Source organism: Patiria miniata, unplaced genomic scaffold (assembly GCF_015706575.1).
Source record: "Patiria miniata isolate m_02_andy unplaced genomic scaffold, ASM1570657v1 HiC_scaffold_20, whole genome shotgun sequence".
In the NCBI taxonomy this organism is placed as follows: domain Eukaryota; kingdom Metazoa; phylum Echinodermata; class Asteroidea; order Valvatida; family Asterinidae; genus Patiria; species Patiria miniata.
Window position 1 is genome coordinate 32,292,359 of NW_024037059.1, and position 20,680 is coordinate 32,313,038.

Genomic DNA, 20,680 nt, shown 5'->3' on the forward strand with positions numbered 1-20,680 from the left:
AATGAGACTAAACCTTGTGTAACAGAGCATGATGTACGAAGAGTATTTGCTAGTCTTGCACTGAATAAAGCTGCAGGTCCGGACAGATTATGTAACAGAGTATTGAGAGTTTGCAGACAACAGCTTGCATGTGCTTACACACAATTATTTCAGAATTCGCTTGATCAAGGCATTGTACCAACTTCGTGGAAAACTTCAACAGTAATTCCTGTACCAAAAAGTTGCAAATGTGTTGAGTACAAAGACTTTAGGCCAATATCCTTAACGTGCAATGTTATGAAGTGCCTAGAAAAATTAGTGCTGAAACAGGTCATGAGTCAGGTCGGGAACCATCTTGACCCACTGCAATTTGCCTACCGCAATAACAGAGGTGTAGATGATGAAGTGTTAACTTTTCTCCACGGAACTTATAAACATTTGGATGTAAGTAAGAACCTTGTCAGGGCACTGTTTGTAGACTTTTCAAGTGCATTCAACACCATAATACCACACCTGCTTGCAAACAAATTCATAGAAATGCAAGCTCACCCCCAAATTGTGTTATGGATTCATAACTTTCTGCTAGATAGACCTCAGGTAGTAAGAATGGGAGCCATTAAGTCTGGCACCAAAGTACTTAGCACAGGTGCACCACAGGGGTGCGTTCTATCCCCCGCATTGTTTTCCCTGTACACAAGTGAATGCGTTGGTGAAAATGAAACATGCACTATCATCAAATATGCAGACAATACGGTAGTTGCTGGTTTCCTAACAACGGAGAAAACAAATGACTACATCACAGCTGTGAGGAGATTCACTGAGTGGTGTGATGCTCATCACCTTCAGTTGAATGTATCCAAAACAAAAGAACTGATATTCGACTTTCGAAGGAAAGCAGAACGACCTGAACCGCTCGTTCTGCATGACAAAGAGGTTGAACAGCTGAGAGAATACAAATATCTGGGAAGCACAGTTACTAACACACTTGATTGGGCAAAAAACACAGAAGCTCTTCGCAAAAAAAGGAATCAAAGATTGTACTTTTTGAGAACCCTGAATAATCTTCATGTAGAGAAGACAATTTTGGTCTTGTTCTATCGGGCCCTAATCCAAAGTGTACTGACTTACTCTTTTCAAATGTCGCATGAATTTTGGAGTCCTATGAAATTCAGTGTCTTTTACCGTAAGGCGCTTGTTACATGCACACCACACTAATGTGAATATTGCCCTCAAGAATTTCAACACTCATTCATGTGAGCAAGAAAAGATGGCCGCCAGTGTCACTCCCGTCTGGCTAAAGCAATTTAAGTGAGTCCCGTTTGGAGACCCCAAACCACTTGTAAAAGACAGAAAGAATTCAATCACAATAATGATATAAATTTCAAGAAAAATATGAACAAAATTTATTAATAGAAAATAATAATTAATTCAATTATATTTACAATTATATATTGTAAATCTAGTCAACCTGGCGAATTTACTTGCAGGCCTCTGTTAAAAGCTTATAGGCCAAAGGTTCAAACAAATTAACCAATCAATGAAATGTACTCGGTAAAGGAATGATCAAGAATTAAACGGAAATGCAAAATAAATGCGTATATAAAATAAACGTCAGATTTAGCCACAAATTGTGCTTAGGAAATCACTCAATCGACCAGTAATGAATGAATTAAACCTACAACTTAAGAGTCTATTGCTAGCTTAATTCAAGTGCATATATCATTAACTAACTAAACAATAAATAAATAAACAATAAAATATTCCGGAATAATTATGTGCACTTTAACTAAAATGGGCCCACCGCGGTTTTGTTGCACCAGACTAGTCTGTGCCTTCTATGGCGTTCGTCTAGAGTCCGGCGATCCCCTTGCGTCGGCTCTCTCGCTTACTCGTCACAAGCTTGGTAGACGGTTACAGATGAGCAGAGGCCACGTCCGGCGTACTTCACGGCTGATGAGTGTCCATCAGACAGCCTGGACTGCTGTGTGGTGCACTCGGCACCAGACTATGTGGGCTTTATGGACCTGTCTTGTCTCATAAGCTATACTACCGGTAGTTGCTGGCCTCACATTAGCTCCGGCTAAAGTGCCGTCTACAAATAAATAAATGTTACACAATGCAAATAATAACAATGTATCTCCAATTATCATAAACATGTGTATCAAAAGACAAACACTTATTGAAAGCTATCACTCTCATTCGTGGAGCAAATCCTCATAAAATGAATCTAGCATCACAAAGTGCCTCAGAATAAATCACATCTTCTCCTTATCGTCATTTTAAGAATTAAGGAGCAAACACATTACAATTACACTGCTAATCTCTAGCAAAACGAATATCTTATTGTGATGAGCACAAAGCAACTTAGTCACCAGACTATTCTTTTGTTCAAGCCAGGTTTCCGACAATACATTTCAAAATAAATGCAAAATTCGTCATAAAAATCCAAATACACCAAAATAATGAAATCAACCATACTTACAAGTCAGATAGGGTCTTGGTCCCTTGGACTTCTGGCCCCTCACGACCGATCCCGGTCTCAAATCAGCGAAAATGTCGCTCAAAATTGCATCGCAATTGCGGACCAACCTCTCGGGTTATTTTCTTTTGCGGGGATTCCTCTTTCTCTTTCCTCACATGACTACGGCACTTATTTACATTACAAATACTTACTAAGACACACACGCAAAAAACCAAAAGTTTCTACGGCTTTATTCATCAACTTATAAATATTCATATACATGGTTCGCTGAATCTTTCAGCGTACAGGCTATATACAATTGTATGCGCACGTAGGTATTGTTCTCTACGTACGCCATTATACACAAACACTGAAAGTGAAAACACAAGAAAAATCAACGAATAGCCATACTTACCTGACCTTGCGCGACAGAAAAGGAAAGGAAAGTAAAAGTAAGAAAAGGAATTACTTGAAAATAAGGGGAAAAAGATGGAATTTGGCATCAACTGTGACAGCCAGCATCTGAATAAACTCAGTTTGTGTTAAGTCAAAGACAAGTCTCTGTCCTTTCCTAAATGCTACAAAGAAGCATTACATGGTGGCAGCGGTAAACTGAAGACTTTTGTGAGTACCAAAGCAACTCAGAAAGTGAATAATAGCGCCATTTTCGTGCCAGTTTCTCATCATGTTGTTGTCGTCATTCAAACACTCTACATTAGTTGTACTGAACTGTTGCTCATTTATTACTATACACGGTAATATACACGCACAATGGCATTTAGTTCAGCAGTTTCAGCTCCCCAAATGGACTGGGAGGCGACAGATATTGTCACAACCTTTGCAAGATTCAAACAGAATTGCGAACTTCCATTCTCAAGTGTACTAAAAACTGCTACTGAGGAAGAAAGAGCAAGTTACCTGTTGCTGTGGGTAGGCGAACAAGGCCTGGACAAATACAATAGTTGGAACTTTGACAATGAGGAGGACAGAAAGAAACCAGACGTGCTTCTGTCCTGCTTCCAGCAGCACTTGGAGCCCAGGTCAAACCACCGCATCTACCGATACAAACTACAGGACATGAGACAGAGTCCCAATGAAACTACAGATGATTTTGTCTCTAAGATGAAAGCCATAGCAGCAAAAGGCAGATACTGTGACGACAAAGAGATGGAAGACCACCTGGTTGATCAACTACATGTAATCTGGGTATCAGCCCACAAGGATGTGCAAAAGGTGCTGATAGGGAGAGATCACTCAATGATGCCATTGATGTTGCACGCAGCCATGAAGCAACTACACATCAACTGCAGTCACTCTCAGACTCAACCCAGACCCCCCACACAGCCAGTGCCACAACAGAAAAGACTATCAACGCATACAAATCGAGACAAACTGGCAAGAAACACTAACAACGATCTTGCTACAACTGTGGCAATAAACATGATCTACTGCCACGGAGCAACTGCCCTGCCTATGGTTCCACATGCCATAAGTGTGGAAAAGCCAACCACTGGAAATCAGTGTGCAAGTCTGGCTGTCCCCCAAATCCAGACCCCGTTCCAAGTCTCCCCGTAGACGAGTGCACTATCTCAAGGAAGATGATTCTGAGGATGAATACCTCACCATAGGCACCATTGAGGTCAGCAGTATTGGCTCCTCTGATGACACCAGAGATGAAGTCTACGCAAAGCTCCACATCAGTGAGAAAGGCAGGTGACCGATTATGCTGCGATGTAAAGTCGACACCGGAGCACAGAGCAACATCTTACCAGTGCACCTCTTCCGCATCATTTACCCTGACAAACTGGACAATGATGGGAACCCAATGCCCGGTTCTCTCGGCAATAGCAATATGGCCCTCACTGCATATGGTGGACCCAAGATTAATCAGCTAGGCACAGTGAAGATTCCCTGCACTTAATATGATGCGAAGCACAACTGCATTTTCTACGTCACTGGTGCAGTTGGTCCAGCGATCCTTGGCCTAAAGGCATGTCAAGCTCTGAACCTGATAACATTGCACTGCGCTGTGGAGACAAAACCTATAGTGGAGATCAACAGACCTGAGCTCAGCAGCAGTCCAGACCAACAACAGCAAACAACGTCACAAGCTGACAAAGGACGACAAGTCCAATTTGCAGATCCACCGGTGGTGCCAACTGAAACCCCGCCAACCAACCGGTCTCCAAAATACATCTCCAACAGTACACCACTACACAAAAGGCCAAAGATCAGCAACAAAGCCGAAATGTTAGAAATGTACCCAGACTGCTTCAACGGCACAGTCGGGTGTTTCAAGGACTTCAAATATCACATCACCCTTGACCCAGAAGCCAAGCCAGTCATCCACCCCCCACGCAAGGTCCCCCTAGAGATCAGAGATAAACTCAAGGGGCAGTTAGATGAGATGGAAACCGTGGTCGTCATTGCGAAAGTTTCCACACCTACAGACTGGGTAAATTCGCTGGTTATCCGAGAAAAAGACAATGTAGACTACACTTATGCCTGGACCCAAAGGACTTGAATCGAGCGATAAAGAAAGATCACTACCCTGTACCTACACTTGAAGAGATCACACCAAAACTCGCCGGTGCTAAGATGTTTAGCAAGCTCGATGCCAGGAACGGCTACTTGAACTTGAAGTTAGACGAGGAGTCCTCATACCTCACCACGTTCAATACCCCATTTGGCCGATATAGGTTTCTACGAATGCCATTTGGTCTGCAAATGAGCCAAGACGTCTTCCAGCAGGGGATCGAAAAAGTCAGGGCAGTTGAGGAGATGCAGCCCCCTGGGAACAGAAAGCAGCTTCGCACATTCCTGGGTCTCCTAAACTACATGGCTCCATTCATCCCCAAACTGGCAGAACACACAGCACCCCTACGGGAACTACTCCGAGATGATGTAGAGTACCAATGGTCTCCATCACACACGAAAGTGTTCAGCTCCATCAAAACCCTGATTGCTTCAGAAACCACACTGGCATATTACGATCAGAAGCAACTGGTTACACTACAGGTGGACGCATCAACCAGACAACTGGGTGCCACCCTGGTTCAGAATGACCGCCCAATAACATTTGCATCGAAAGCTTTGGCACCAGCAGAAACCCGCTATGCCAACATAGAGCGAGAGCTACTAGCAGTGCTGTATGGATGCGAGAAGTTCCATACATACCTCTACGGGAGAAAATTCATCATGGAGCGCGATCATCGCCGGATCCAGCATATCCACAAGAAAAACATGATGCAGGCCCCACCGAGACTACAGCGAATCCTCTTGTGTCTACAAGCATATACTTGAGATACGCTACAACCAGGCAAGGAGATGGTTGTTGCTGATGCCCTCTCATGTCTTTCCCCCTTGGAGAAGCACGAAATCCCAGAGATGTGAGTTCGCATACACAACATCGTGAGTAACACCAACAAATTTGGAGCAAGTGCAGAAGGAAACAGCAACAGACCTGACCCTTCAACTACTCAAGCAGCAGATTGCAGATGGCTGGCCTGACAGCATCAAGAAAATTCATCGCTCCATCCGAGCATACTGGTCAGTCAGAGACGACGTAGCAGTAGAAGACGGCATAGTTCTTGTCGGAAGTAGAATGGTAATTCCCAGCACACTGCGACACAACATCCTGCAACAGATCCACAGTGGCCACCAGGGCATGGAGAAGTGCAAACTATGCGCGATATGTAGCGTCTACTGGCCAGGAATTTACAAAGATATGGAGAACATTGTAACAGCTTGCCAGCCATGCCAGAAGTACCAGCGATCATAACAGCGTGAGCCCATGATGGTAATAGAAGTACCACCGCGTCCTTGGCACACCCTTGGAGCAGACCTCTTCTTCCATGACAAGACCTGGTACTTAATCATTGCAGCTTACTATTCCAAATTCCCCTTCATTCGCAAACTAGAGAACCTAACAGCCAGCAAAGTCCCCAGAGTGTTGCGAGTTCTGTTTGTAGAACAAGGTGTTCCAGATGTCATCATTTGCAACAATGGAACCCAATTCACCTCTTTGCAATTCCGAGACTTCGCACAGCAGTATGGTTTTCGGATCCAGACATCGTCACCCCACTACCCAAGAGGCCACTGTTTCATTGAACGACACATCCAGACTGTGAAGAGAATCCTGTCCAAGTGTCGCGAATCAGGAGACGACCCAAACCTAGCCCTCCTGTGTCTTCGCACAACCAAAGGCTTGATTTTATAAACCAAAAGTAAAATAGAAAGTGAAATCAAAGCAAACCAACAAACCAAATTAATACACCACAATTAAAGGAATCAAAACAACTTAAAGTGGACTCTAGAAAAAAAACACCCAAAAACATTTGGACTCTTAATTTTGAAATCAAGTAATTCAAGAGAAAGGACAATTAATCTAAATTCATAACCATTGATTGAATTGTTTGAACTGTAATCAACATCTTTAAATTTGTGTGTGTTGTATTAATCTTTAAAGAGGAGGGAATGTTACATGCACATCACACTAATGTGAATAGCCCCCTTAAGAATTTCAACACTCATTCATGTGAGCAAGAAAAGATGGCCGCCAGCATATGAATAATCTCAGTTCGTGTTAGGTCAAAGACAAGTCTCTGTCCTTTCCTAAATGCTACAAAGAAGCATTACAGCGCTCGTGGCTACCGAACGCGTAGCAATCCGGATTACTGGGACGGGAAGAAAAAAACAGTGTGAGTGGCAAAGCCACAGGGGCCTTTACCATCTCGTGGAAAACGCTAATGTTTTTCTGTACATTTATGTACCGATTTGGTAGAAAAATTATATAGTGCATTACATGTTGTCAATATTGACCAATGAAAATGTGGAATTACTCACATAATGTTTGGATGATGTGACATCACACGTACTCACGAAGACAATTAGCAAAGGCAAGATGGTGACTTCCGCGGCGATAGTATCAATGAAGATTTTGTCCAGAAAGGCTCAGATTCTGAGCAAATCTCGCCAAATTTCGGGAAAATTTTCAGCTCAACATGCTGGGCAGTCAAAGGAGTGTTGGAAGGTAAAGATTATCTCGTAAACCTGCCCACAGGTTTCGGCAAAAGCGTTGTTTTTTTCCAAACCGCATATGTCACAACTGAATTCGGCAGTACCGATAGCTTGAAATATCCAGTTTTAGGCTCATGACGTGGGGACTCGCCAGTACAGCTGGAATGAGGTCCCTGACTTAGCAGAATTCAGTTTTAGGGCCAATACTTTCCATTTTTATTCAACTTACATGTAAACACTCCTCAAAGACTGGAGATATATCGTTTATACAGCAAAGGATATATATACTCAAAATGATAATGCAATCCAGCCGATTAGATAAAAAGAGGTATTTTCGGTGCAACTCCAACTGTGCATTTGTCAGGTCAACTGAATTGTGTCCTAAACCAACAGGAGGAATAATGGCTCATGATAGATATCCAGGAAACCAATGCAATTAAAGGCACTAGACTTTAATACCTTTGGCAAAAAGGAGTACTGCTTAACTTTTTTGGTCCTAAAAAAAGTGTTCTTTAAATGGAGGTGATGGGGTGGAGGTAGGCTAGCCTTTAGTCAAGTCCCACGCTCTTACCCGGACACGCGACGCACCCTTGATACTGGCACATAAAAAGACTAGCACAAGCAGCGAACCCGCAAGGTCCTTTACCATTTCGTGGAGAATGCTTATGTTTTTCTTCACATTTATCTACCGATTTGTTAGAGAAATTTTCATGCATAATGCATTACCCTTTGTGAATATTGACCAATAAAAATGTAGAATTACTAACAGCTGTTTAGACGATGTGATGTCACTCACACTCTAAAGAAATCAGAGCAAAGCAAGATGGCTGGCAGCCAATTGTGTGATGCCATTTGTCCAAGAAAAGCCTTTACCCATCCACAAACACACACACACAATCATGTGTTCATAGTCGATCGTGGACGTCCTATTGCCCCTCTTTTGTTTGTACTCTTAACTTTTTAGGAAAACTCCCATAGGTTTTGTACACGACCCCAATTGCGGACGTATGCTGAGAATCGTGGAGGATATTGTTCTCTTTCGTTCTCTGGTATTTTTCGTCCACGGTTTAAAAAGCTGAACATGTACAGACATGATTATGGTGTTAATCGAGGAAACACATGCAACATCATCGATGAATCGAGGACAGAAACCGAATCGAGGACTCCTCGGTTGGAAAATGTGTACAAAACCAATGAGAGCTGTTGCGTAAAAGTTAGGGTACAAACAAAGAAAAAGGGAAGAGGAACAAAAGAAAATCCTTGATTTACACCATAAACAAACGTGTCTGTGTGCGTGTGTGTAAAGCTACAGGTGAAGTTCCAATTCACAAAAGGACATTGCACTTAGTGACCTAGAAAATTCTTGATCACTCTCTCATGGACTAAGCACACAAACCTACATGTACTACAGAGGACCGTTTTGAACAAAAGACCTAACGACCGAGGACTGAAAGGATCTGTTGTTCTCCCTTTGTGTGTCAGTCCTCGGGGGCTATGTAGAACACGTACACACATCTGTGTAAACACCGGCAATTGTGGACCCCCCATTATTCTAATCCTCATTCCTTTGTATGTACTCTAACTTTTTAGCAACAGCTCTCATTGGTATTGTACACGATTTTCAATCGTGGACGTTCGGTCAATTGTGGACATATTGTTTGTGCTTTGACCCTTTTGTCCTAGGTCCAAGATTGCCAGTGTTTACACACGCATAGCCTACCACCTGGTAATGCATATTCATGAAAAAGTTTGCCAACTCAGCAATTGATTGGCTGCTCATGATCAGCTTAGGATCATGTGTTGACACAAAATTTGCAATGGGGCAATTCCAAGGTTACTCACGTTACGTTTTTGATATACTTTTGAGTTTCCTTGGGCCGTAATTACCATACTGAAAAGGTTTAATAACTGTTATCCCCATGTTAGATAGAGTAGACCTAGACCTGCCTAAGCACCAAAGATGACATCCAGAAAAATGTCTTACATGTATATATGAAACAAGACGCACAAAATCGGTTACTCACGTTACATTTTCGGACATAATAATAATAATAATAATAATAGTGGATATTTATAAAGCGCACGTATCCACCAGGACTGGTGCTCAAGGCACTACATCATTATTACCCCTGCTCATTGGGCACATGAAACATTCCAAATACCATCTCAGCTCCCTGGGGAGTGTACAGCTCGATGCAGCCTGTTAGGCGCAAGGAAGCTAATTCAATCACAATAACCATCTCTGCCCTCACAGATACCCATTTACTCCTGGGTGAAGAGAAGCAATGAGTGACAAACTGCCTTGCCCAAGGGCACACGCACAATGACCCCGCCAGGACTCGAACCCACAACCTGCAGCTTTATCCGCAGACCACGAATCAGTGCCCTTAACCACGAGGCCACAGTACTCCACATGCATAAAAAGCCAACATGCTTTGATCAAAAAGTGTCCTCATACAGGCAACCTGTGGACATTTCTTTTAAATGGATAAAAGACAATGCCATGGCGCACACATAATAAGAGTTCAACAAATCCTCCATTCCATTTTTTTGCAATCCACAAAAAACATGGTTACTCACGTTATGGTTACTCACTTTACAGTTCGTCCAACCCATCTGATAATCTTATGGCATGATTTTTTTTGACTAAACTATATAGACCGTGGGCCAGAAATCGTAGCGTGCAGAATCGTTTGGAGTTTTTGGTGGCAACTTTTTTTCTTTCCTAATGGACTCCTTTTGTGACACTGATTAATATTTTTGATGTTGCCGGCAGAAAACCCTGCAAACTAATGTGAAAATCAAGGTAGAAAATTGCCACTTTCCCGTCGCGTCGGCGATGTTTTTTTGAACGCCGATTGAGGGCGGTATGTTGCAACCTCGAATCAGCGCTTCGTAACCGATTTAGAAAATTGCGTTAATTTTCCCGGGGATGAGGATGTCAGGAGGAACATGGCGGCGCCCGTCGGCAGGACGTGCGTTTGCAACGTTGGCGAAGAAAGCGGTTAAATTTCACCATTTTCAGAGACGTGCTGGAAGACGTTTGTAACTTGTTGTCAGCAATGGCAAGAATTGGATGGAAAGGAGAGGGAAGTTGCCCAAAAAAGCAAAGATATAGCGAAAAACGAACGACCAAAGGCCGAGTACGGCTACCACTAGCCCGACTGCGTCTGGCCGTACAGTACTATCGCAAGCTCTGTAGTACGGCCAGACGCTGAATGCTTCCAAAAAGACTGAATTTTTTTGGCCGCTGATGTAGCGATTTTGCTACATCTTTCGATCGCGATTATCTTTTCATCCAGGACACAAATTTCCACAGTTAAGGTTCGTAGTCGTAGAGCAACTCATACCTTTTCGAAAAAACGTTCTTTGGTCTCAATATTTTCATCCATCTGGCCACAAGACGAATTTCAGTCATCAGATTCCACAAATATCGTCCCCCATGCGATACCCCCATGCGATTTCAAAATGGCGGCCGCGCTGTAATGTATGCATTATGCAGGCACGCCCGCGCAAACTCATGAATATGCATAAAAAGTCTGTGACGTATGACCTCGTGTTTTTGGACGTGCGTGCAGCGGGGCCGTACGTCCAAAAACACGAGGTCATACGTCACAAACTTTTTATGCATATTCATGAGTTTGCGCGGGCGCGCCTGCATATTGTATACATTACAGCGCGGCCGCCATTTTGAAATCGCATGGGGGATCGCATGGGGGACGATATTTGTGGAATCTGATGACTGAAATTCGTCTTGTGGCCAGATGGATGAAAATATTGAGACCAAAGAACGTTTTTTCGAAAAGGTATGAGTTGCTCTACGACTAAGAACCTTAACTTTGGAAATTTATGCCTTGGATGAAAAGATAATCGCGATCGAAAGATGTAGCAAAATCGCTACATCAGCGGCCAAAAAAATTCAGTCTTTTTGGAAGCATTCAGCGTCTGGCCGTACTACAGAGCTTGCGATAGTACTGTACGGCCAGACGCAGTCGGGCTAGGCTACCACCGTCATGACCGTACCGGCATTGCTAGTACCACTGCCAGATGTAAGTTTCCAATTCCAAACATGTCGAATGTTAATTGTTATCATCGTAGTTGGGGGGTAGGGCTATTTATACTATTTTAATACGTAACTGAAGTCATTTTTTAAAGCAAATAAATAGGTTGTGTTTGCTATTAGTAGGGCCTACATTGAAAATAAAATAGGATTGGACAAACATGACAATCTGACAATGATTGAGTATTTTGGGGGTAAGATAACCATATTTGGCCATCACTTGTCACCCTTTACAGTCAGAACATATGAAACTGGTCTTAAAATTTGGAATTGTGTTCTCAGTAAATACTTCAATATTTTCCCTGCTAAGTTTTAAGACTGATTTTACTTTCTGATGGCTGATAGGTCACTGAAGGGAAAAATTAGTGATGGCCAGATCTGGGAATCTTTCACTTATTTGTTTCACACCGGCTATCGTTACAGCAGCTGTAACGTAATTGTCAACCTCTGTTGTTAGTCTTTATAGCATTGTCTGGTTCTTGTAATACTCAATGTTGGGATCCATGGCTGTAAGAGCCAGACTATAGACAGGTTGGTTTTCGGACATTCTGTATTTTTCTTTGAAGAGCCACGGACATGAGGGATATCGATTACGAAGGGAAAATAATTAATTCTACTTCTACAAGAAGTATGATTTGATTACAAACATACTTTTAACTGAAACTTTCGGATCTCTATTATTTAAATCCAATCAGCCATTTCATTGCCAAATATTTCATCTGTCTCGTTCTCATTTCAACAGATTCTGCAATGTATCAAAAATAAAGCGAGCAAAACTGAGGATGGAAAAGAGCTCAACTAGTGAAGGAGGTGATGGCGCAGGAGATGTGGTAATCCCCCGCAAGAGAAGACGCACAGGAGAGAAAGAGCAAAGGACCAGGCATGCTCTACCAGTGGAGTGCATCATATGCAAGAAGAGCAAATGGATCCAGCCGCCATATGGACCGCGGAAAAAAGAGCCACTCACAAAGTGCGAATATGAAAAAGGTACAGTCATAATTACATGTACATGTATATAAAGTGTGACACCACCATAATGTCATATAAATGGAAAGACATTTCCACATAATTGTTGAAACCACTTTGAACCAGATTTTGTTTTCACTATATTTTTCAGGTGGACAACTTCTCAAGGCTGCTGAACTACTCAATGATGAATCCATCCTTCTTGATATTTAAGGTCAAGACATGGTGGCAATCGAAGTCCGGTATCACAGATCATGCCACAAGAATTACATCAAGGTAAGACATTGAAGCTATCACCAATGTTGTGTTACTCCCCCCCCCAAAAAAAAAAAATCAATGCAGAACCTTCTTTATCATAAAAAGTGGCTAGACGTTTGGATTATTTTCTGTTGATTTAGAAAATGGCAGCTAGTCAATGTGCAAGGTGATAATATTTTCCTATTTTATGGAATATTATTAAGTGTGTGACTAAAGTCAGATCACAGTAATAGTGCCCTTAATTGTAGGATATAGTGCCTTTAATTGTAGAAAATACTAGGATACTTAAAAAAATAATAAATAAATGGGCATGCCATCACATTATATTCATGTAAATTGGATAACTTAATATGCATGCAACTATCCTCCGAAACATTTCTTGTAAATGCAAGAAGGGACATTGCAAGTCACGAATTTGTTCTTGTGTGGCAGGCGACTTGCCGTGTACAGACTTGTGTCGTTGCAGTGATTGTGAGAACACCACTACTGAAGACATCGAATGCCTGTCCAGCGATGACGAAGAAAGTGACATTGAAGACGATGAATAGACACAGGGACTTATCGTAGTACGGAAAAGTTTACATACCAGTATTCATCATCAGCCATATTTATGTGTTTGCTCATTCTACATGTACTTGTAAATATGCATAGCTTTTTTTTGGCATGGTGTAGACAGCAGAAACGTGATTTGCCATCATGTCTTTCAGGAAGAATATTTCTTTGGTTTGTTTTTTACAGCAAATTTCCAGTTTCCAACAGTATATTTTTAGGCTTATGACAATTCCTCATCTACAAATAGTTCTTCCAGCTCCACCTTCTGTCGACCCAAGTTGATGCTTGAGACGAGCGCAACAGCTCCACACTTAAGTGAAAAACTCAATATATGTAATGCCTTGACAATCCATTCTTGCATAATTGCATACTTTATTACAATAATTATGACATATATGTATTTGGAATTATGGAAGTTCCAGGTCTAGACAGTTAATTTTTGTGTTAATGGCAAATTCAGGGATACCTTGAAGAATTTTTTTTAAGAAGAACATATTAAGTATTGCCAAAGATTTATTTGTTGCTTATTTATTAATTAATTACCACAAAATAAAACCTTTCCAATTAGGTCATTGTTGGAACCAAATACTCTATTTTAGGTAAATGACATAATTTGGTAATCTGCAAATAAGTCTTTGAACTTCATATGGTATGGAAAACTCGGTGATATCTTGAAACAAAAAAAATTGGGTGGTACAAAGTGTTGACTGTGGTCAACTTAGTGTTACTTTTTGATAGTTTGAGAATTAATTACCATTTATTGCTTGCATCAAGGACTTTATTTTAGGTAAATGAAATAAGTCAGTCTTCTCCAAATAGTTTTTCCTTCCATAAACATTTAAGATTAAAACTTAGTGCTGTTATAATCCAATTTGTTGCAAAATTGCACAATTAATTACCATAATTATGTAATTATGTTAAATTTGGAGACAGCTCATTTTGGATTAATGACATAAATGTACATGTAATTCAATACTTTCAGCCTCACATGCAAAATTTCAGTGATACCTTGAACAAACTATTTATTGGCATAAAAAACACTGAATATGGCCAAAGCGTTATTTTGTGCATAATTTCATATTGAATGATCACAACAATAAAACCATTAATATGATATTTTTCCTTGGCATCAATATAACAACTGTTTAAGGTTAGTTATATAATGCAGTCGTATACAATTACAGAAAAGGTCAGTCATGCCTTATATGGAAAAGTCAGTTACATGTATGCCTTCTGTGCCAATTGCAATAAAACATATATGAGCATATGAACATTGTTTTTGCATATTAATTAAAGTACATGTAATTAAGAAACCACCTTGTATATGAACCTACAAGTCTATAAAGTTAATAATCATTAATTATTCTAAGTGGGTGACGATCTGCATTTGAATCGGAGTAGACGTTTCTGAGAACTTTAAGGGGATGGATACCGCCATCGGTCGCTAGGAGCCCCTAATAGATTTTTGGGGGGGATCAAACTTTGGACGGGGATTGTGACTAAACGTGCCACTTAACAGCTCGGCAACAGGAAGAATTGAATTCAGTACCCTCGAATTGACAAAGAACAAGCATTTTTTTCTTGCCACCAAAATTTTTTAACGGACTTCATTTTCTAGGCGAGATAGGATTTCTGGCCCACGGTCTAATAATAGTTAGTATGTTTCTTCCCAATAGGCATCAGAACTACTAAAAAGTCTGACTTATATTTGCATTTTGGATCTCCAATGGCAAGTACCGGTACTCCAAGATAAAGGATTTCATCTGACATTATTCTGATACTATTACAGTGCATACTGATCCCCTATCAGGAATTTGTTGTTTCTTCTTAAGTCCTTATGTAGTTTAGTTTCTTTTAAACTAATGCTGAGCCATCAGAACAAACCTCTCATATTCTGAGAGTCTGCTAAAACTTAATGTATGGCACGATAGCACAGAATATAGGGTCCATGGGAATGCCACACTATCAGAGACCATGATGTGGAGAGAGGGTTCCAGGGCATACCACTGTACTGGTAGCTTAGTGTGAAGTGCCTACATGTAATGTAATTTAGCTTTTGTTCCAAATAAACATTTTTATTTCAATGTAGGGACGTACAGATGTCTTCCTTATTCCATTCAGCAACATAAAACTTGATAAAATACTTTACTTGGATTCAATTAAAATAAAATATGCTGCCTCGAAGACCATTTTGCACTATAAACAGGATAAAATATGCTTAAAAGTATCTGTAATGCTTGAGGTTCTTTGGTTTAAGGTAAACAGTTATCAATCAAATCAACGTTATCAAGCAAAAGTCAGTTTGGGTATAGTTTGGGTGACTTGGGATAAAAAAAACCTTGGTTACTCACGTTACATTTTTGGTTACTCACGTTACAAAAGTTCCTCACGTTACCAAATTTAGTTGCCTTTTATTCTTAAATGTGTGTATTAGTGTCAACAAAACACTTATATTTATAGCTTAGTGTGGGGTGCCTACATGTAATGTAATTTAGCTTTTGTTCCAAATAAACATTTTTATGTAGTTGCAACCTGCATACTCCAAGTCTGCGAACTGCCCGGAAGTCTGTTGTGTCACGAAACATTCAGTCTATACAACCTGCTTGCTTCATCGAGGATTTGAATGAAGTGTCATTCACCGAGAAATGCACTGTGAGCAACGCAGATCTGGCTGTCGGCAGCTACAACTCCATTCAGTGACAATTCGACCAAATACTCAATGGTACACCCAGAAAATAGCAGATGGAAAACTTCTTCGTAGGCAGCTTGAAAGGAAATGGCGATCTTCCAAGCTTGAAATACATCGACAGTTGTATCGCCAGCAATGTCAGCGAGTCCAATCGTTAGTTCGTGCTGCAAAAACAGTGTACAACTTGAAACGATTTGACAACTGCTCAGGTGACACGAAAAGACTGTTCAGAGTTGCAAGTGATCTTTTGAACAGAAAGCAGCCTTCCCCTCTTCCAACACATGTTTTCACTGAAGATCTAGCTACTCGTTTCAGCAACTCCTTCACCAGTAAGATAGAATCTATTCGTGCCAGTCTGCCAGTCATCGATCAAACATCTTCGTCTCGTAAAACTTGTGCAGTCTTAGACACTCTTGCTCCTGCATCTGCAGATGAAGTTCGCAACATCATGGCAAGGTCACCGGCAAAGTCATGTGAGTTAGACCCGATCCCTACCTCTTTTCTAAAAAAATGTATGTCTGCCATTACTCCAGTCATCACTGAGATCATCAATGTGAGCTTGGATACTGGAGTCGTTCCTGAAGTCCTAAAGAGAGCGATTGTTCGACCAACATTAAAGAAACCTGGTATGGACACAAATTCCTTGCAGAGTTACCGTCCAATATCCAACCTACCATATCTCTCCAAAGTCTTGGAACGTGTGGCATTCTCTCGTCTCTCAGATCATTTGCAGGAACATTCGCTTCTTGACAGCAATCAATCAGCATACCGTTCGAATCATAGCGTAGAAACACTTCTCACAAATTTAACGGACAACGTACTTCAACAAATGGATAATGGAAACATCACAGCCCTTGTTCTGCTTGACATGTCCTCAGCATTTGACACGGTAGACCATCGTATTCTGATCGATCAGTTATGCTCGTTGGGAGTCAGAGGAACAGCTTTGCAGTGGTTCATGTCCTATCTGTCAAATCGCTCTCAGGGTGTAGGCATCGGTAATGCAAAGTCTGAAGCTAGCCATCTTGCTTATGGTGTCCCCCAGGGATCAGTTGGTGGTCCTCTCTTGTTTTCGATATATCTTCAAACTGATGCGCACAACATCAAATACCATTGTTATGCCGATGACATACATCTGTATGTTTCTTTCCCACCATCTGCCATTGCAATGTCGTCCGCAGTAAAACAACTGGAGGCATGCATCAAAGACATCAACACGTGGATGGACTCTAGCGGTCTAAAACTCAACCACTTGAAGTCTGAACTCATTCTTCTGGGCTCAAAGCAAATGCTTGGCAAAGTGTATACGAAGGGTTTTCATGCCCAAGTGGGCACTAGCAGTATCTACTCATCTGCCAAAACTCGCAATCTTGGTGTCATCTTCGACACCAATATGTCCTTCCATGACCACGTTTCCCATGTGTCTAGGTCAATCAGATACCAACTTCGCAACCTTGGTTTTGTTCGCAAGTACCTGAGTCGGAATGCAACTGAACAACTAGTCCACGCCCTCATTTCTTTACTTCTTGATTTCTGCAACTCCATATTTGTAAGTCTCCCTCAACAACAGCTAAATAAACTGCAACGCCTCCAAAATTCCGTAGCCAGACTAGTCACCCTCACCAAGAAAGCATGTCACATAACACCTGTCCTTCAGTCTCTTCACTGGCTGCCCGTTGACAAACGCATCACCTTCAAAGTTCTAATGTTGGTCTACCACGCAGTCCATGGCTCCTCACCAGTCTACAAAACTCAATACAGGCATACCACCCCCCACGCAGGCTTCGATCATCAGACTCCTCCCTTCTTCAAGTTCCTAGATCCCGACACTCTTGAGGTGACCACAGCTTCTCTCACGCAGGCCCCACTCTCTGGAACAGTCTACCCCTCTCTATCCGTCAAGCTCCCTTTTCGATCTCCTTCAAACAAGAACTCAAAACCTACCTGTTCACACTCTAATCTCCTCTTCGGCTTGTACCTTGCAATTCATATGTCTTGGACCTAGCATTTATAATTTGTAGTTTGTCATTTATAATTGTTGTCATTTATAAATTTGTAGTTTGTACTTACTCATTGTATAGCGCCATGAGCGTCACCGAGTGATGGACCTGTTTGCGCTTAATAAGATGCCACTATTATTATTATTATTATTATTATTATTATATCTATGTTCATGCAAAGAATGATAATCCCAAATACCATTAGAAATGTTGGTGAGAAAAATCTTGTATATATCTTTTCGGTTACTCACGTTACATTGACCAAAAAAGGTATAAAATGCTAGTTTTTGACATCTAAAAATGGATGACGGCTGTGAATTGACATATTTTTCAGAGATTAAGACTATCATACATGCTAGAATTAATGTAATGATTGAAATATCTCTTATTGCATTAATAGCAATCAAGGTTTAAACTTTACTAAATCTTTTGAGTTCTTTGTAGTACAAAAATAATTTTCACTTTACAACACGATTTCTCAAAAAATGTTTGATAAAATTGGGTTTTCTTTGTTAATTTCTCATACTTGAATGTATAATCTGTAATAAAAATGTGAAACTGGGTTAAAAAATAAAACTATTTTTCTTAGCCATGTCCATCAAACCGTGGAATTGCCTAATGGCATTTTGTGCAATAAATCTTTACACATGAAACATATAGGCATGCATGTACAGTGTGTCTCCATAAAGTGGAATTCTACAATGAGACTTAAATAGCAAAAGCTTGTAAGTAGATTGTATGTATCACAGCTTATGTCTTATTGTGAACTGTATACGCTCAGTCAATTAATTTGATGTGTGACAAGTGTGAGCCTGTGGCAATTTCTTAGAAATTCTGAGAATAAAGCATTTGATCATTTCTTTTTAAAAAAATGTCTTAACTTCTGCCATTTTATTGTGTGGCAGGAACCAGTCTACATTGCTGCATTGATACGACGCATGTGCTTTCACCACCACAGAGCCTTTCAGATCGCATCGGAGGTGGGGGGGGGGGGGAATAAGGCGTCAATGGGGATGACCGTGACCCAATACCGGTACCTCCCCTGTTTGCTGCACTCTAATGGTATTAGGCAGGGAAAAACTGGAATTGTTTTTGTGTGTGTCTATTACAGTATAAGGGCCATCTCTGGAAATTGTGAACAATTTTGGGGGCAGTAGCAATTTTGTGTTTTGATGATGATGACAATGATGTTTTTAAAATGCTGTTTTCGTAATAATTTTGGTCACAGTGTTCATTAAGTTAGCATCTTTGCTGTTTTATATCAGTTCAAGTTGAAACAATGCAGGGATCCTTTCTCAATTATTCAAAGGGTTGGATTTCGCTTAGGTGTCGAAAATACATGCATTTTAATATATATTGTGCATCCCTTTTGTTTTTTAATTACTTAACATATTTCACCAAGGTCGATTTTGTTTGAATTTTTATGGGAGGTAGCTAGGATCCAAATAAACACATTGCCACCAAAATTTGCCTGTTACCTAAAATGTCAGGGTCCTTTTCAATTCTTTCTGGATTATTAGCTATATACATTGTAAATAGCTGCAAAATAAATGAAATATTCGAAACAGCTTGTGTTTGTCCACAAACGCATTTCTAGTTTCTGTTTGACATTCTTCACTAAACATTTGACCAATTTGTTTCCGTTTTCAAGTCATATTCACTTATCACTGCACATGCGGTAATCTTGAAAGTAAAGGTGAAGCGACTTTGTGTCTGCAAATCAAAATTGTTGCTCAGGGAGATATCTACCACATCAGGGAAAATGAACACGTGGTATCCCATTCAGTTCAGAAGTTGATGATGTCATGGTGACATCACAAGTTTTCCCTGATCACGCAAAAAAAGAGCCCACGAAGGAGAAGGTGGTTGAGGAGGACCAAAAGTTTCCTTGTTGACAACCAAGCACCATAGCTTGGGATGTCCACTTTGTTCCTTCTAATCTGTTGGACATACTATTGCATAGGGTTTACACGTGCCTTATTTGACATTTTATACATAGTGTCTAAAAAAAAATGCAAATAAAATAAAACGGAATGCTCGACGTAGAATGTGTAACTAACATACATGTAGATAATACAGGTATGGGGTTTGAAAGATATGCCTTTCCACTTTAAAATGAGACATCAAACATCCAAATCTGATCATTTTTGACAGAGTTATGATACATTATCCAAGACACGTCAAATTGACCATGGGACCAAGTTTTTAAATGCAGTGATAATCGATTTTGTTTGGATGTGCAAGTGTTGCAATGTGGATGAACTGTGGATGATTACTTCCCTCCTCCTCAACATGCCCTCCTTCTCGCTCAATACACAGATGACATCGTCTCTCCATGTATCCCATTGCTCTCCTATCAACAGCTGGAGTCAGAAACAGCTGCTGGAGTCTGCCGTAGGACATCAATCTCGGCTGTTATTCTGTCAAGGAGTGTCTGCAGGTCCGGAGGGGGAGTCATGTACACCTTGGATTTCAAGTATTCCCGGAGGTAGAAATCACATGGGGTGAGGTCTGGAGATCTCGGTGGCCATTCATGTAAATGACTCAACGCTAGCGCTATGACACCGTCTCCAAACACTTCTTGAAGGCAGTCGCTGACAGCCAGTGGACGATGAGCCAGAGCGCCATCTTTTGCCTAAACACACCTCGCTCCTGAACCTCGAAATTTTCTTCAAGAATGGGGATTACATCATCAC

General features: G+C 40.9%; 2 protein-coding genes across 14 annotated transcripts in view; both read left to right on the forward strand.

The window, feature by feature from the left end:
- The window catches only part of LOC119728692 (zinc finger protein 271-like), a 149,734-nt gene that overhangs the window by 30,417 nt on the left and 98,637 nt on the right, over window positions 1–20,680 (forward strand). The window lies entirely within an intron of this gene.
- LOC119728694 lies at window positions 11,469–14,562 on the forward strand. Of its 2 annotated transcripts, XM_038201028.1 has the most exons (4): window positions 11,469–11,508; window positions 12,262–12,506; window positions 12,700–12,761; window positions 13,176–14,562. In XM_038201028.1, the coding sequence occupies exons 2-4, from the start codon at window positions 12,302–12,304 to the stop codon at window positions 13,308–13,310; spliced, it is 402 nt and encodes a 133-aa protein (XP_038056956.1). In that variant the 5' UTR covers window positions 11,469–11,508; window positions 12,262–12,301; the 3' UTR covers window positions 13,311–14,562. The 2 variants fall into 2 exon arrangements, 1 of the variants encoding a protein (XP_038056956.1); XR_005271121.1 differs by lacking the exon at window positions 11,469–11,508 and having other exon boundaries at window positions 11,526–12,506; window positions 12,637–12,761.

Excerpts from the sequence above, each read along its gene's own strand:
- LOC119728694 (XM_038201028.1), top strand. The coding sequence starts at position 12,302 with ATGGAAAAGAGCTCAACTAGTGAAGGAGGTGATGGCGCAGGAGATGTG. Across the intron at positions 12,507-12,699 it reads AAAGTGCGAATATGAAAAAG|GTCAAGACATGGTGGCAATC; the intron begins GTACAGTCATAA and ends TTGATATTTAAG. Across the intron at positions 12,762-13,175 it reads GCCACAAGAATTACATCAAG|GCGACTTGCCGTGTACAGAC; the intron begins GTAAGACATTGA and ends CTTGTGTGGCAG.